At 43.1% G+C, this 18,447-nt stretch overlaps 1 protein-coding gene across 1 annotated transcript in view; it reads left to right on the plus strand.

Moving 5' to 3' along the window:
• SPTY2D1 (SPT2 chromatin protein domain containing 1) overlaps positions 1 to 18,447 on the plus strand; it is a 700,855-nt gene that overhangs the window by 249,877 nt on the left and 432,531 nt on the right. The window contains exon 2 of the mRNA XM_044082851.1: positions 10,590 to 10,704. Within this exon, the coding sequence (XP_043938786.1) occupies positions 10,590 to 10,704 (115 nt within the window). The remainder of the gene's footprint in view (positions 1 to 10,589; positions 10,705 to 18,447) is intronic.

Consider the following 18,447-nt stretch of genomic DNA (forward strand, 5'->3'; position numbering starts at 1 on the left):
TGTCCACACAGAACAAGGGGGAAAGGATCCTGTGCTCTCTTAGATGTGCACAGACAGCTCAGATTATATCTAGACAGGACTCATTCCTTCAGAAAGTCTGATCAATTGCTGGTTAGCTTTGCTGCAGGGGCAAAGGGCAAAGCCATCTCCAAACAAACCATTTCCAAATGGATAGCACACTGCAACAAGCAACACAGAAGGCCTACCCCCAAGGGTGTCCGGACTCACTCCAACAGAGCAGCCTCCACCTCTGCAGCTTTCCTCAGAAGAGTCCCCACCAGGGACATCCTGGGGGCTGTCACCTGGACATATGTTCACACTTTTACCAAACATTACCATTTGCCTATCTTCTCCAAATCCAGGGCAAGGTTTGCCTCTGAAGTCTTGCAAGGCATCCTAGCCAGCCCCTAATTTCCTTGACTGCCTTCACCCTTTTCCTCAGCTTTGGGAATTAACCCAATGTGATGACTGCAACAGTGAAACACTAAGAACATAGTACAGTTGTGTACACTTACCGTAAATTTAGATGTTTGAGTGTATTCACTGTTGCGGTCCTGGTCTCCCTCCATCCCCCTCTTCTTTCTTCTCTCTCCTTACAAGAGACATTTTGGTATTTACTTTCTACTGGTGGGGTTCTTCCACCAGAACCTGGCTCCCACTTGGGGGCTCCTGACAGGTTAGAGCAAGAAAAACTGATGTAATGGCATTGGCTGCTTTACTTTATACTACTGACTGCTTTACTTTATACTACTGACAACCTTACGTCAGTCCTGAAGCGACAGCAACCGATGCAGAAATACTAAGCCTCTGGTATTCGGGCTGGCCAAGGGCTACCCTGGCAGGGATAACCCAAATGGGGTGACTGCAACAGTTAATATACTCCTTAACATCTACATTTATGGTAAGTGTACAGAACTGTACTTTCCATTAATAGCCAGACAGTCAATGCTCTCTTCCCCTGTCCACCGTATCCTTTTATCTCCCCATAAACCTTCAGTATGAAAACTCTATACAAGTAGATGGAAATTATTTATTTACTTAGCACAACAAAATCATTTTGATCCCTTTTCAGCTCCGTTGCATAACATACTCAAACTTTTAGGGTTATTCTTTAAAGAAGGGGCAAGGTCCTCTACTAATAAGGTTCAATTAGTGACAATATCTAATTTTCATATTGGATTTGTAGGCTCATCTGTGGCCTCTTCTAAATTTTGCAAATCATTCTTGAGAGGCAGTCTTCTTTGGAGACCACCTTTTTAAAGTCCTTACCCCAACATATGGGATTTGAACTTGGTACTGCAGGCATTAATACAGTCCCCCTGTGAACCAGCAGCTAAATGTGAACTTAGTTTTCTTATCTCAAAAGCTGTTTTTCTAGTAGCTATTACCTCAGCTAGAAAATTTTCAGAAATTCAAGCCTTGTCTTCAAAATCTCCCTACTTAATTTTTCATAAGAATAGGGTTACTCTGTGCTTCTTTCCTTCCCAGGGTGGTGTCAGAATCTAATATCAATCAATATATTAATTTGCCAGTATACTTTCCTAAATTTGCAAACAAAGGTGAATACATGTTTCATTTATTGGATGTTCACGGACAGTTAAATTTTTACTTACATAGAATGAAATAAATTAGAAAAAACGACCAATTGTTTTCTGTGCAGATTTGAAATTGGGTAAACCAGTCACAAAGGTAATTTTAGCCAAGTGGCTAACTGAATGTATTTATTTTATCTATAACAAATTGGGTCCTACATTAGCTAAACCTATAATAGCCCATTCAGCTAGATCCATGGCCATTTCTTCAGTATTTATATCCAGATTTTCCATGACATTTGTGCAGCAAGTTGGACAAGTCCTCATACCTTTATTACTCATTGCAAATTTGACTAGCATCTTTTGGTTCAGCTGTGCTCAGGAATATCATTCCTTAGGGTCCACCCAAGATTTTAGGTGTCTGGGGACTCTGTCCCAAGAGTTGACCATAGAATGAAAATTGGCAACATTAGGTAAAGAAGTCACCATAACATTCCATCTGTGTTGTTCATTTTCATTCTTCTTCAGCATCTCACCCACCAACACGACATCCCTTATGTCTATGAACTTCTGGATGAATGAGATATAAGGATACCACTGTCCTTTTGCTTGAGCTCCTGATATAGTTTCTTCTACAGGACATATATAGTTTTATGTATCTTTTTATTTATGCATGTTAACAGGTACTTTTGGTAAAATCCGCAAAAAAGATCTGAGGCATGTTAGGAGTTGGTGGATTATGGATATGGGAGAAGCTTGAGAACTTTTGGTTACCACGAGCTGTAGTAATGGTCAAGTCTGATATGAGGATCAGATCCGAACCCAACAGTTGAGAAAGCATGAAAATGGATGGCACAGGTGGAACATTATGGTGAGTACATGACTTTTTATAGTTGACTGTTTCAGCGATTATCATAAAGGGTTGATGGTGCTTTTCGGGTTAACAAGTGTTCTTGCCTCATCTGCTTTTTATGTATGTTCCAGTACTTTGAAGAGGAGGTAGACTTGGATTCTGGAGAGGAGTCCTTGGCTTACTCCTCTCTGATTCATTCCCCCCTAGCTCTTGGATCTGAAGAAGATTTCTCTCCCCTGATTCCCGCATTGAAGAGATGTCAGTTGGGGACACTATTGTTTGCATGATGGAATGTTTTAAATGGGATTGTTACCAGATTTCTGATATTCAGAAAAGGTACTATGACTTTTGGCAGATTGATTGACCTCACCCTTTTGCAGTTTATCCTATCATGTTTGCTCTTTAAGGCACCTTTTCTTCCATCTGTCAGGCTCCTGACTCCCAGCCCTCTGCTCCAAAGAAGCCCGGCAGGTTTTATAATATTCCTGAAACCCATAAGTTTTTTTTTTTTTTATATAAAAGCCATTCTTCTGAACCAGCAGTGATTTCCCTGGCCAGTGACAAGACTTGTAAATTGCTGTCACTTCCAAGCTTTTGCCCCCTGACAAGGGAATAGACAGGTACAGGAAAAAGTGTATACCTCTGCCACTCTAGCTTTCATAAGTTATCAGACTTAAATGACTAGATATGTTCTGGCTCTTCTTTCTCACCTTGGGAGTAATCTTTCTGATCTGTCTGATCCAGAAACTTATTCCTCTGCTTACTTCTCTTTTGAGCTCTGTTTCCCATGTAGCTCAGCACTCTGTAAAATGAAGTTATGATGCTGCTAACGTTTCCTGTAGGGTGGCTGCTACAAGGTCAGTTATGAGATATTCCTGGATGTGGCTTCGGTCCCCTCCAGAAGACATTAAGGCTAAATTGATGGACTCCCCTTTGGGCAAACAATCTTGTTGGCGGTGCAGCTGAAGACTTTTCAGAATAAGGGGAAGATCATGCAAGATGGGAAGCAGATCTTCCTTTCTGCTATTCCTACGTTTTTGAGGAGTTATCCCTCCAAGCCATACTTTTGTTAGGAGGTGGCCAAAACAGCATGTCAGGACTAAGAACTATTCCAAGTGGGTTTTTCCTAAGAAGCCTTCTGAAGGTGTTCTAATGGTCAAAAACCTTTTTTTTCTGACAAACTGCTTCTATTTGACATTTAGCCTTTTGCCCCTCAGCTAGATTCCTCTTTCCCTCAGATTGACTATGTCCCTTGAGTTTGGTAACACATAACCACAGATTTATTGGTGCTTTTTTTTATTCAGAACAGATATTTCTTGGTTTAGAAGTGCCTTCCTCCCTTTTCAGGCATTCCCCAACTTTCCCATTGCCAGTTCTCACTTTCATTCGGTTCTTCAAGACTTTCTTTCAAGAAAGCATTCAACCAGTCCCACCCTCTCAAAAGGCCAAGGGCTTTTATTCCAGAATTTTCCTTTTCCCAGGAAAGATAGTTCTTAGAGGCCCATTCTGTAGATCTTTCTTTTTAAACACTTTTTGAAAGTGCCCTCTTTCAAGATGTTGTTTCTCCAGTCTCTCCCATTACTTCCTTAAGCTTTGCTGGTGTCTCTTGATCTGAAGGATTTATACCTTCACATTCCTATCTGTCCTCTTTATAAGTTTCTGTTTGTTCAGTACACTTTCTGCTCTCTGCTTTGCCTTTTACTTTTTCTGCTCTTCCAAGGGTCTTTACTAACTGTCTGGCCCCAGTGATGCCCTTCTATAGACTTCAGGGAATTCAGATTTTGCCTTATTTAGATGACCTGCTGATTCAAGACCCCTCTCACCACCTTCTTCAGGATCTCAAATACACAGTGCTTTTTCATGGCGTATGGTTCATTCTAAATCTCAGTGTATTCTTACCCTTTCTCAAGACCAAGTTTTTCTGGATTGCAAGTTTCAGACCTTGCCAATGACTGCCTTGCTTCCTCTTCCTCCCAAGATCCTTTCCTTGGTTGCCTACATTCAGTCTCTTCTTTGTCTGCAAGAGCTGCCTACAAGAGAGTTTCTTAGAGCTCTGCGGTTGGTGGTATCAACCATTCCTTTGGTTCCTTTTGCCAGGCTCCTCGAGGAAGTTTCAGTGGCATCTTAAAACATTTTGGCTTCAGCACTGTTATACCCTGGATCTTCTCATCCCAGTTGCCTTGCCTCAAACTCCATTTTTTTTCTGGTGGATTCAACAGATTTCTGTGAATCCTGGCCAGTTTTTAAGTCCCTGTTCCTAATCGGTGCATGTACACAGATGTTTCCGATTAGGCCTGGGGAGCCTCTTCCAACATCAGGGTCCAGGGAATTTGAGCTTCCCAGCAACAAATGGACCATGCACCCTCTTTGGGTTCCAGGTCCTCTGGGAATTTTCAGACAACCCCACAGTCATGTGATACACAGGTCCAGGGCAGCGCTCACAAATGGATGCTTTGCAAGACGTTTTTTCTGGATATTGTACATCAGTGATGTATTCGTCAAGAAGATTTTTCCTCCTCTCTGAACAGATAATTCCTCCGCAAAGTTCTGTGGCTTAAAATGGATGCCATGCCTTTTTCTTCGAAGGGGATGTTTCTGTACGCATACTCTCCTCTTCCTCTATTGTCAACCTCCTGCATGAAATCATATGGGACAAGCCCAAAATCTAGCTGGTCGCTCCTTTTGGCCCTGGCAGCACTGGTTCTCCCTTCTGTTTCATCTGGCCAGATGCAGTCCTCGCACGTTACTTCACAGGATGGATCTTCTCACACAGGACAAGGGATCTGTCATTCACCCACATTTACTCATCCTACAATTGAATCTCTGGGTGATAGGGTTTTGATTCCTTTTAAGGACCAGTTCTCTGAGGAAGTGTTTCAGGTTTTGCAGGAGGCCAGAAAACCCACTACTAGAAAATTCCATGTAGCTAAATGAATGAGATGTTTTATTTGGTGTCAGACCCGTAACCTGTATCCTCTTTCTGTGAGTACTCTGTTGTACTTTGTGTGAGCTGCTCTGTTTGGCCTGACATACTAATCTGTTAAAGCTCATTTTATCATTCTGCTTGTCTGTCTTTGAATCCACCTGTTGCTTCTAGATTTGAATGTAAACAATTTCTAAAACACATCCTTCATGTTAAGCCTCCAAGAAAGCTTATTCCTCCTCCTTGGGACCTTCAATTTTGTTTCTGAAAAATTGACTCTGGCTCCTTTTGAGCCTGCATTCTCTTCTTCCTTACAGCATTATACTTGGGAAAACTGTTTATTGCAGCTCTTGCTTCTGTCAAGAGAGTTTCTGAACGTCAGGCACTCATGGCAACTTCCCTTTTTGGTTTTTCACAAAGACAGAGTTTCCCTTCATACCAATCCTTCTGTGCCCAAGGTTGTTAATGTTTGTCTGACTTGAGCTATTCATCTTCCCTCTTTATACCCTTCTCCACAGAACAATAATGAAAGAATTCTTCATATTTTGGATTTACATAGACCACTTGGATATTACCTTGAAGATTTAAGATGAATCAATGCACCTTTTTGTTTCTTTCCATTCTGGACAATCTGTTTTGGCTCTTTCTAAGCAAACTATCTCCTTCTGGATTTTTAAGGTCATTTTATTTTGCTGTTCTTTTCATGGTGGTAATTTTATTCTGTACATGCTCATTCTGCCAGTGCTGTGGCTTCTTTTGGTGCTTCTTTCAAGGATCTGTCTAATAGATCTATTGTGGAAGCTGCTACTTGGTCTACTGTACCTACCTGTACTGACCATAAATTGGATGTGATTTCTAGGGCCAGGGCTGGTTTTGCCAAGATCATCCTACCTGGGTTGTTGGGCTTCTCTGTAGCTTCCTCCTCCCATACTCCTCAGTAGTTTTTGTACTTTCCCATTTGCAAAGAATACTGCAACAATCATAAGGATGAACTTAGTACAGTTGTGGGAGATCTTATCATAACAGTACGTGCACTTATTTTCAGTGTTGCAGTATTCTGTCCCTCCTTCCTTCCACCTGCTTTTCTTTGTGGCTTTTCCTCTGTCTGAGGAGTCCTCCTCCTCCTTTCTTGGATGCACGTCATTACTTCTGTTGGGTTGCTCTGGCCGTTCTGGGGCAATTGAAGTCTAAGGATCAGGTGTCAGTACATCATTTATATACCACGTGCTTTAGATCTAGGACAAATGTCTGACGTACGGCACCAAAAAGGGGCAAAAGCTTTTGTTTGCTGGCCAGATTTTTGCCTTTGTCCATCAGGATATCCTATTTTTAAAGAAGACTGCAGCAGTGAGAAGTGGGGCATCTCCTGTTATGGTAAGATCCTACTGTACTTTTTTATTTAGCAACTAAAAGTAGTTCACCAGGTTACATTTGAAAAAAAAAATCAATATTTTTAAAACTAACACATGGACACAACATCTTCATCCTCTGAAATTTCAGATTCTAATTTTGGGGCTTGTTTAGGAAAAAAAGAAAAGAAAAGGAGCTGCACTAGCGGAAATAAATGGTCCTGAATCTGGATTAACCTTAATTGCTCTTTTTTAAAACCATAAGCAACGTGCATTTCCGAATACTAAATCATTACAGTACTGTAGGCATCTCCCACACATAGTACTATAAGAAAGTAAAGAAGTTGTATTTATGCTGCCCTAGAATGTTGTTCTTCCTTTTTGACCACCGGTTTCTAGCGAAGATGTACCATGTTAGAGAACTGCATATGCTTGAGGAGTGCCAACACTGTAAACTGTTTTCTACTACATTGGAAACGGTGGCAGATGGTTATTTTATTTCATGCCAAGAGTATGTTTTGTATGTTTTGGAAATTTATCTTCCACATTTTTGAGATACACTTAGAATTTAGGAAAAATGTGTGGCAAAGGTACATAAATTTGTCTGCTTTTTCTTAAGTTGTAGTATGCAACAGTAATGTAGTGCAGTATGCCTGACTTTCAAGACTGCTGTTCTTTTGACATTTCTAAGTTGTGCCTTGTACCATTTAAGATGTTCAATTTCAGCTCTGCAATCATTTACAAAATGTTGCAGGGGAAATGTTTGCTTTGTAAGTGACATATAAAGGATTAGAAAACCTTGTAAAAGTGCAAGTAGAAGTCTTTACGTTGTTTACCTAAAGTAATGTGGTGATCTGTTACCTTGCCATGACAGTCGGTGGGGAAATGATGGTAGCATTTTGGGGGACTTCATGACATGTGAATGTCTGATTAATCATTTTAATTGTACACATTAGTTTCCACAGCAGAAAATACTACAAGGATACCATGAATAAGGAGAAATAAGCGCAGTACGGCACCAAAAACTAAAAATAAATAAACTTTATTAAAATAATAAAATGGTTAAGCGCTTTCATCTAAAATACTTAAGACTTCATCAGAACCCAGTCTAACAACCGCAAACAGTTTAAATACTAGTCATTCAATCATCACTCAGTATAAATTACTAATTCATGATCAATTAGAAACAAAGATTTCAGGTCTTGCTTATAAGAAGAAAAAAAAAAATTATATACATATATATATATATATATATATATATATATATAAAATATAATATGAAGTTAGACATGTACATCTGTAATAACATGAAATATTCTTATAATGCCCACAAGAAAAATGAATATAAAACATTGAAAAAGTTAAACTTCTATCCTATCATAACCTGGCTTGTATTACAGGTTTAATGGAAATATGTTCGTTGAGGTGTAGTGGCATTCAAAAATATCTGCCATCTAACTTCCTTTTCTCCCAGTATAGCCTTTGTATTACCACCTCTACTAGACTGACAACACTTCTAATAGAGCAAACGTAAATGTGCACCCTGCATTGTCCCTAATATGCCTATACAAGGCATTATTTTCATCCTTTCTCCTGATAGCATATAAATGGTCTTATTTCTCCTTATTCATGGTATCCTCGTAGTATTTCTCCTTATTCATGGTATCCTCGTAGTATTTTCTGCTGTGGAGATTGTTGTCTACGAGGCACGCATTTGTTTATTTAGTTGTATACATTAGTTCCCTGCCAGGTGAGACCAAGTTGTGTTGCAGCGTCGTAGGGGCAGCCATCAGGGTGTGTGTGTGTGTGTGTGTGTGTGTGTGTGTGTGTGTGTGTGTGTGTGTGTGTGTGTATATATATATATATATATATATATATATATATATATTTTTTTTTTTTTGCTTGCACTGTCCCTAGTATGCCACTTAAGCACTCAAGGCAGGCGCATGTAAGTGGGTACAACATGGGCAATCACCTGTGTTTGTGTGGGACATGAATCCTCCCAGGAAGCCCACTCTCCCATCTTGAATAGATTGCTCCCATTAGGTGCCCACAACAGAATCATAAGTGGGAGACGCATAGTGCAAGACCACTTGATTTTCATCTTCTGAGAGGTGAGCAAACCTTGCCTCTTCACTCCTGTCCCTCTGCAGCTTGCTCTTCTAGCAATAAAACCACCATCTGAACTCTGGTTAGCTGAGTAGTGATTAGGACTCTCTTCCAGTATGCCATGGTGCTGAGAAAGGGCACTAGCTTAAGTTGCATAACTTAGGGGGGGGGGGTGTTCTGAAGACGTCACTTTCTTTTCAGTCCTGGATACTTTTTTTGCTAATCTCTCCACAAACGTGTCCGTGTGCACTCAATTCATATTTGAAATTTCAGCCCCTTACACTCAGAAGTTTAATAGCAAGGAAGATTACAGGTAAGGAAGTTTCAGTAGCATGAAGGGGCCCCTTATATTTCTTTTGAATATTTGCACAGATGGCTTCTAGTTTTCATGGTCTGTGTTTAAAGTATGTTATAGCTGTCACATCTCCCACAATGGTCACCTTGACCTGGTTTTTAAAATTCAAACAACATTATCTTCATTAATATATTTTTCTCTTTGTTCAGTAAAATATTGTGAATTTTTGAACCTGTTGATATATTTTTTCTTTTTTCCAGAAGGCAATTTATCAGATCTAAGCAGATACCCCTCCAAATAACCCTTTATCTGACAAATGTATTATTTCAGAAGATTTAGTGTAAATCACAAAACAGTAAAAATACTTACTGTTAATGCAGTATAACACAACGGTGAGCATTCGTTTATCCCCTTCAGGGTAAATTGAATGTCAGGGCCTATCCCAGTAAGAAGTGAATGTAAGGTAGAAAAACAATTCAGTCTATCCCAAGATGTATGTACAACATACTCAGATCATGTGGGTGGTTTGAAAAATTGCTTGTCCATCTACCAGCAAATCTTTGGGAAGTGGAAGGAAACTGAAGCACCCAGGGTGTCCCATGCAGACTCTACACAGAAGGCTCCCCAGGAAGGAACTAAACCAGTGACCAGGCACTATGAAGCAGTACTGCTTACTGTTGCTTCAGTGTGCCGCTCGTGAGCATACTCGGAAACACTAAATGTGAATTTGCGTCTTTGTAGCTATGTATAGTAATATGTGTAAGGGATACCAGATTTCTTATTCTTAAAACACTGTTGCCAAAGGATCATGTAAAACATCCTAATGTTATCCCAGTATTGTATCTCATTTACAGTTGCATATCTGGGTGGTAGTGTGAGCACAACTGAATGCCCTTGTAATATCTAGAAAGACCTTTCATTGTATGCCACTGACAAATTGGATATTTCAAGATGTAAAGTATAGCAGAGAGTGGGTGAGTAATGTCTGCTTTTGATGTTTAGACTCTGAATTTTGTTTGGTCATTGGAATAATTGCTTTTTTTAATTGATATGTTTTGTTTAGTATTTTTATACTTAGAGGGGCTTAGTTAAACCAGTAAACATGCAAAAACACAAATGCCAGATGTTCCCAGGGAGTTTTTTATACAGCTTTTTAAGCAGTATCTCAGTGTAGGGTACCTGTGCCTGTATATTAACACTGCTCTTTGATGTTAGTGTAAAACAGCTTACTGTTTTTTTTTTCATTGGAATTCGTATGGGTGTGTAAATTGCATATCTGCATACAAGATGACAGTGGCACTATCTACATTGTTATCCTGTTTTGCGTACGTCCTTTGGGGTTTTTGGATTACAGAACTATGTATCTATAAACAAATGTATATCAATATTTATTTTGTGGTAGGCCCATGTTGATTTGACAGAGAACTAGAAGAAAGCGAGACTGAATTGCTACAGTGTTTGAAGTAAATCTGTGGTCTAACATTTCTTCAGGCTTTTTTTCAACCAGCAGTGTTCTTTTTGTTTCTAGAAGAGATACAGTTTGACTGTTGGTCCACCCAAAAAAGATCCAAAAGTGAAAGGCGTGCAGTCTGATGCGGTGAAAGCATTTCTGAGACGCAAAGAAGAAGAAGAAAAGCGAAAAGGTAATATTTGTGAAAGTGTGTGTGTGTGTATATATAAATATATATATATATATATATATATATATATATATATATATATATATGTGTGTGTGTGTATATGTATAATGTGTGTGTGTGTTTCACACCTTTACCCTACCATCCATTTTTCTGTGTCCTGCTTATTTAAAATTGAGGCCCTTCCTTTTATTACTGTCGGTCATAGGTGTTTGTCACACGTTGTGATGTTTGTAAATGTATCTCCTTTGCAGTATTCTATCCATATGGTTTTACCCTTCTGCACCGGCCAGTTCTCAAAGTTTTAGGCAACTTCAGTCTGCATAGTGCACACAGGGTGCACCATACAAAAGGCAGGTGCAGTGCCTAAAGCTTCAAAGATTTTTTGCAGTCAAAGTGAGAACTTCTTTGACATGGTCCCCAGGTTATCCTATCATTTGGCTGCAGTCTTCAAGTTGGCCAGTTATTTGAGGAAAGCCTTCTCTCTAAAATTTTAAATTTTTTGTGTTTTTTTTCCCACAAAAAAATTTATCTTAGGGTCATAGTGGTTTACTAGGCTAACAACCTGGTTGCTACTGAAACAATTCATGTCAGATATATTAACAGATGCGTTGATAGTGCTTCTGTAACTTTTTGTGAGGAGAAAGGTTATTGTATGACTTTCGTGTACTTGGGAAGGGACACTGTGCTTGTGGGGGGACTTTCGATGTATACTTCAGAGGAATTGGTTCTTCTTTCTTCATCCTTACTGGATATTTTAGGCTACTCTTAGCTGCCTTTCAATCCTCTTTTCTTAGCTTTCCCTATGGAGCAGCAGCCAGTCTCTCTGGTGTTGTCTTCCTCTGTGCGTAATAAGAAAAAGTAAGGAGCCTTTTAGGATTTTTGTGACTCCTTATTTGCCCCAGCTGCTGCTGGGTGAGCCGTTGTTTTTCAGACCACCCATCTTCCCCTGGTCCCCTTGGTATAGCATTAGCAGTCAGCAGAGACTTGGAGAATAGCCACATCCTCTGCAGCTGCAGTTTAGTTCAAGTTTCTCCACCTAGCCTGCATGTGCTTCAACATCTTATTTGCCTCACCCATCTCTCACTCTTCCCCAGCATCACCCTGAAGAAGATCTAAATTCTTTTGGAGTTGAAAAATTCTAGCCGAGTAGTCCTGACAGTGTGTCAGGGTGATTCCTTGCCAACATGAAGCACCGTCTTAGTGACCCACTACACAGTCTATTGCCTCATTCTCTCCACTGGCTCTGTAGCCGAGACATGCAGAGAGACCTGCACTGATTATCCTCCCTACACATGGGCATACTCAAGACAGATCTTGTTAGCTATGTAGACTCAAAACTTTGCAAGCCTGGTCAGTAAGACTATGAAGTGTATCACTGTAAACCTCATATGGATATTGGCAGTCTAAATCCCTTGAACAAACTCAGTCGTTCTTTTTTAAAGAACACATCCTGTCTGCCTAACCGTTAGACCTTTAAAAAAAAATCACTCAGGCCTTGAATGTGAACAGGCCGATTTAATAGCTAAGGCTTTACCTACCCAAAGCTTATGACACTATTCAAAACGTATCAACCTAATTAACAGTGATGTTTGAATAACAAAGTGATTAACTGACAGAACCCATCAAATTAAGACTGAAAGCACAGTCCCCTCAAAAAAGGCTCACCAGTGGTGCTCCTCAGGGCTTGATTTTTGAGCCACTCTTGTTTGAAATTACTTCTGTGATATCAAAGCCCTTTGGCCGATTTAAGTTTGCAGATAACTGTAAACAGGGAGACATTGTCAACTCTGATCCTTCAAGAAGGGCTGACCTGCATAAACAATTGGTGCCATGAAAATAATCTGAAGGTAAATCCTGAAAAGTGCATCACATACTTTGGCCATCCTTGCTCCTACTGTGTTAACGGTATCCCACCCCCAAAAGAGACTTCAGCATTAGTAAGCTGTACCCATTTTTTGGACAGTGAGCTCTCTTTTGACGGCCATTTTGCTACAGTTGTTAGGAAGTCCTTCTGTTCATCTCCTTTGATAACTAAGAGAATTTTCTTCAGATCCGTGGTTTACATTCATATCACTGAAATGCAGCTGTGTGAGTGCACTTGTGTGAAAGGATATCGTCACAGTTTTGAAATGTTGATTTTCGTTTTGCCGTAACTACGATGTCAAACCACTCTTCCTGTACTACTCCTCAGATGGCAAATGGGTTTTCATGCATAACTCCCGGTAATGTCGAATGTCAAAAATCAATTTTACCATGTTTGACATTTGGGAGGAAAAGCGTTTTATATTTTGACATTCCAGTTCGGTGTAATGCTCACTCGCACAGCTGCATTTCAGTGATATGGAGGTAAACCAGATAAACAGATGATGTTAAGTTGTCAATCTCGCCTTCATTCTTGCTTGATGGGTTCGGAGCCGATCCTCGGCTCCGACTCGGCACTTGCTTTAGCTCGAGAACTCCTTTTACCAGCTCGAGGCAGCCCCATATCCCATGATGCAAGGCAGTAAGTACCCAGATCTCGCTTTGCGCCGCTTGGGAGGTCTTCTTTTTACCAGCTCCTGGTAAGTTGTTTCACTTTGTGATTTTCAAGCCCCTTTTTAGTCAAAAACTAATTTTTTGATAGTTTAAATTTAATTTCTATCCCTTGCTGACAGAAATTCCCTGTCTTTTTTAATTTGTTCTTAGTTATCCCTATCCCATCCCCCCCCCCCTGTTAGGGTGTGTGTGTTGGTGTTTTTTATAGAATACCTTTTGGTATTTTGTGTAATTTAAATTATTTTTGACTGGTGTGTGTGTGTATTGTGTGTTCGGCACCATGTCAAAGGAGAGGGTTTCAGGTTTTAAGAAGTGTGACTCGTGCTGTCAGAAAATGTCTCTGACAGACGGTCACACTTCTTGCCTGTATTGTCTGGGCCCTCTTCACCTGCAGGACTCCTGTGCTATTTGTCACTCCTTCAGCCAGAGAGTCCTGCAGGAGAGACATAACAAACTGGTTCTTAGGGGCCTTCTTAAGCCGGAGGGCTCTCCGCTAAGTCGGCTCCACCAAACCAGCAAGAGTTTCCAAGGCCCAGGCTTCTGTTTCTAAGCCTGCGGCCTCGCCCGACTCGCATTGAGTCGAGATCGGCTCCGCTGGAGCCGATTCTGGCTTGACTAAGCTTCGCACCGATGGCTATCGGTGCCGAACTGTATTGTCCACTGGCGTCGGCTCCGATCGGCTCCGACACCCATGTGGCACAGGCATCGGTGTCGGCCCGATCGGCTCCGACACCGTTATTTGGTGGCTGTATCGGCTCCAGCTGGAGCCGATACATCGAGGCGCTCTGTCGGCTCCGAGAAGTCGGCTCCGACAGGATCCGTAGTATCGGCTCCGATGGCTCATTCCCGGAAGAGGTCGGGGGCTCCTTCCTTGGGGCCGGTACTTTCGGCTCCCGCTTCACCTCTTCTGTCGGAACGGAGCCATCGGAGCCGATCTTCAAGGTCATCCAGGTTGTCTGACCATGACCTAGAGAGAGTGGTCAGCAGATTGCTCAAGTCACAGGTACTGGCCCAAATGCTTCACAGTCCGTCTCAGCAGACGACTGTTGGTCCACACCCCGTTACAGTTCCTCCTTCAACTCTACCCCAGAGCTTGGAGTTGGAGTCTTCGGGCATGGTTACTGCTACGGCTGGAGGACGGATACCCCCTTCTGTTCCTTCAGCCTCTACTCTTATCTCCTCTTCCTTAGAGGGATTCGTGGTCGGGCTTCCATGGTCTCCTCCGAGGGGTGAGTGGCATCGACCCTTGTCCAACCCGCTCTTCCCCTTGGAGCCTCGGCCTGGTGAGCTCGGCTCCGACATCTGCCTCGGATGCTTCCCTTCGTGGTCCCTGGAGTTCCTAGCTCTTCGAGCGGGTTCTCTCGGACCTGCCTGGGAGGGAGCATTCGAGGTGATGAAGAGTGTACTGGCCACTGGTATCAGTCAGCAGTCTCTTCCCGTAGCTCCTCCCTCTATTGTACCTGTTGACATCTCTGCCACTTCTCTTGCTACAGGACCCAGAGATCCTCCGCCTCAGGTTTCCCCATTGGGAATTTCCCCCTCTTCCGAGGATTCTCCTGATGTTTCGGGAGATCCTCCTAGGAAGAGGACTTGTAAGAGGAAGCATGTAGACTCCCTGAGTCTGTCACGTCGGATACTGACTTTGATGAGTCAGAGGGATCCCCTAGATCCCCCTCTGAGGATGTCTCCTTTTCAGACATCCTAGAACTTCTGAAACAGAGGGGAAACTGGCCCACCAACAATCCCTCTGAGGATGAGTCAGTATACCTAGAGGCGCTTGGATCTCGGCCCTCCACCTCCTGGGTGTCTCCGCCTTCGACCCCTTATGCAGGTTATTGCACTAAAGGCGTGGACAGCTCCTGACTCTGTAGAGCCAGTCCCTAGGAGGCCTTCTAAATTTATCACTGCCCCTAGTGACAAACAATTCCTTACCAAGGGTGTCCCCGCTGATGCCATGGTGGTGGCTGCGGCCACCAAAAGGAACTTGCAGATCCTTCCGTGCCTGGCCCATCCTCCTAATAAGGACTCTAGGACCATGGATAGGTACGGCAAGCGGATGTTTTCCTCAGCGACCTTTGCTATGCTCGCTGAATTATCTTTGTCACTTCACCAGACTCCAGAGAGATATCCTGAAGGAGCTGGGAGAAGTAGTTCAGGATCCTACAGCTGCAGGGGCTCAAGAAAAGATTGCTTCGCAGCTAGGAACCCTCAATTCCATTGCTAACTCCTCCATGCGGCTAATATCTTATGCTGCGGATGGAGCGAGTAGAGCCGCAGGCACAGGTGTGGCTCTTAGACGCCAAGCCTGGATGCGGCTATGTGATTTTATGGATCCCTTTAAGGCGCCCTTCACAAATTCTCCCTTTGATGGGTCAGCTTTGTTTGGCCCTCAGGTGAAGGAGACCTTGACCAGGTGTGAGCAGGACGGCAAGACTCTTTCTGCTGTTGGAGTCCGTTTTCCACCCCTTCTAGGCCTTATCCCAAAGGACAGAAGGGTGGGAAGATGTGGTTCCAGAATCCCAAGGAGTCACGCCGATTCACGTGGTCAGTTTACCCCTAGAGGCAGAGGGGGTAACAACAACAGACGCCTAGAGGCAGAGGGGGTCCAAGAACCAGGGAAACAGGGAGCCTCTCTCTGATAAGCCCTTTCAGCATCCCTGAGGTGTTGCCCGGCTGTCCCTCCTTGGAGGCAGTCGGGGAAGATTATCACTGTACCCAGAAGCCTGGCATTCCCTCACTCAAGACAGATGGGTACAGTCGATCATATCCAAGGGTTACATAATTCCTTTCGAGGAAAGTCCTTCCCTCAAGTTCCCTTCCAGATGTACCACCCGGTCTAAGGGACATTGCAGAGTTAGAAATCGCAAAACTACTGCAAAAGAGCCATTCAGCCAGTTACAATAGACCATTCAGAGCCCGGAATCTACTCAAGGTTCTTTTGGTCCCCAAAAGACGGGAGACTGGAGACCAATATTGATCTCAGCAGACTCAACAAGTCTGTCAGGAAGACAAGATTCAATGGTCACTCTTCAGTCAATTCTGCCCTTCTTACAGAAGGACAACTGGATGTGCTCAATAGATCTTCAGGATGCGTACTATCACATCAAAATTCACAGACGCCCAGGAGATTTCTCCGCTTCGGCTGGGGTCCAGTCATTTCCAGTTCAGAGCCCTGCCCTTTGGTCTCACTACAGCCCCCAGAGTGTTCACCAAATGCATGGCAGTGGTCACGGCTCACCTGAGACGCCAAGGATTCCAGGTGTTTCCAGATCTCGACGACTGGCTCCTGTCAGCCACCACCAGGCATCAGCTTATACAAGCCAGGGATTACACAATAGACCTTTGTTCTCATTTGGGCATCTCAGTCAACTTCAAAAGTCATCCTTATCGCCCTGCCAGTCTATTACCTTCATAGGCGCAAACTTAAACACTGTTCGGATGTCAGCTACCCTTACCGAACAAAGAGTTTCAGACATTCAGACTCATGTCAGGATCATTCTGGCCAGCAAGAAAGTACAGGCCAGAATGGTTCTAAAGGTATTAGGTCTCATGGCTGCGCCATTACTCTTCTTCCCCTGGCTCGATTCTACATGCGCCTCCTTCAGTGGATGCTGTTCACACAGTGGTCATACCAGCAACTCCCAATGCGCCACCAGATTCTGGTGACACAAACATGCAAAGAACATCTTGCTTGGTGGATCACATCGCCTCAGGTTCACCAAGGCAGGTGCTTTGTACCTCCGTCCCCGAGTAGCCACTGTCACCACGGATGCCTCCCTGATCGGGTGGGGGTCATTATCAGGGCAGGATGGTTCATGGACGTGGCAACCGCTCGAGTACCATCTGCACATAAATGTCCTGGAGATGAGAGCAGTGCTTTTAACGCTGCAAGCCCTCAACGACTTTCTTCCCGTAGGGACAATTGCAGTCCACACAGACAACATGTCTGTAGTTTGGTATATCAACAAACAGGGCGGAACCAAGTCCTACCCCTTGTGTCGAGAAGCGCCAGACTATGGCAATGGGCGATCTCCTCTCATCGGTTTCTGGTAGCAACGCATATCCCTGGGAAAACCAACATTATAGCGGACAGATTGAGCAGAGCTATTCTCATGCCTCACGAGTGGTCTCTCAAGCAATCCATAGCGGAAGAGATTTTTCTGGAATGGGGTCGCCCATGTTGCGATCTTTTGCTACTCCCCAAAACAGCAAATGTCCAGACTTCTTCAGCCTCTTCCTCTATCAGGCCATCCCCCAGAGACGCTCTGACCCAGGATTGGCCCCAGGGACTTCTTTTATGCCTTCCTCCATTTCCTCTGATCCCTCAGGTGATCCAGAAAGCTACCGCTTTGGGAGCCAAATTCATTCTCATTGCCCCTTACTGGCCTCGACAAGTTTGGTTCCCGCTCCTCCATCATCACCTTTTGGTGCAGCCGTGGCATCTGGACCCAGTGCCAGATCTACTGATTCACCAATCCGGTCAGCTGCACCGGTCAATTCCTTCTCTCAACCTCACAGCATGGTTGCTCCACTTCCTTCCTTAGCCAGGCTTCCTTTGATCTCTAACCCAGTTAGAGATATCATAGTAGCTTCACTAAAATCCTCTACCAGGAGGATTTACACAAGCAAATGGAACGTTTCTCTTATTGGGCTAAGGCCCAAAATATTGATCCTTTTACTGCCCCTGTTCAGGCAGTTCTGGACTTCTTAGCAGAGATTTTTCATGCAGGCTCCTCTTCTTCCACAGTCAGAGTTCAGTTGGCTGCTATTTCTAATTTTCATGTCGGGATAGCAGATCATAATATTATGTCCCATAGGCTCTGCAGGGCCTTCTTGAAAGGAATTTTCCTACTAAAGCCTCCAATCAGGAATCCTCCTCCTCAGTGGGATCTAAATTTAGTGCTGACATCCTTGATTCTTCCGCCCTTCGAGCCAGCTGTTTCTTGTTCCCTAAAATATCTTTCTTGGAAAACGTTATTCCTAGTGGCTATTACATCTGCCAGGAGGGTGTCTGAACTTCATGCTCTTCGGTTCGACCCCTATTTGATTTTTCACAAAGACAGAGTATCTTTGAGAACTAATCCATCCTTTTACCTAAGGTCGCTTCAAAAACAATCTGAATCAATCCATTGATCTCCTGTATTTTTCCTAACTATTCAGATAGAGCTGAACAAAAGCTACATTATCTTGACGCCCACCGTCAGCTTAGAT

This window comes from Protopterus annectens, chromosome 9.part0, assembly GCF_019279795.1.
Source record: "Protopterus annectens isolate FY-2018-M chromosome 9.part0, PAN1.0, whole genome shotgun sequence".
Classification (NCBI taxonomy): Eukaryota; Metazoa; Chordata; order Ceratodontiformes; family Protopteridae; genus Protopterus; species Protopterus annectens.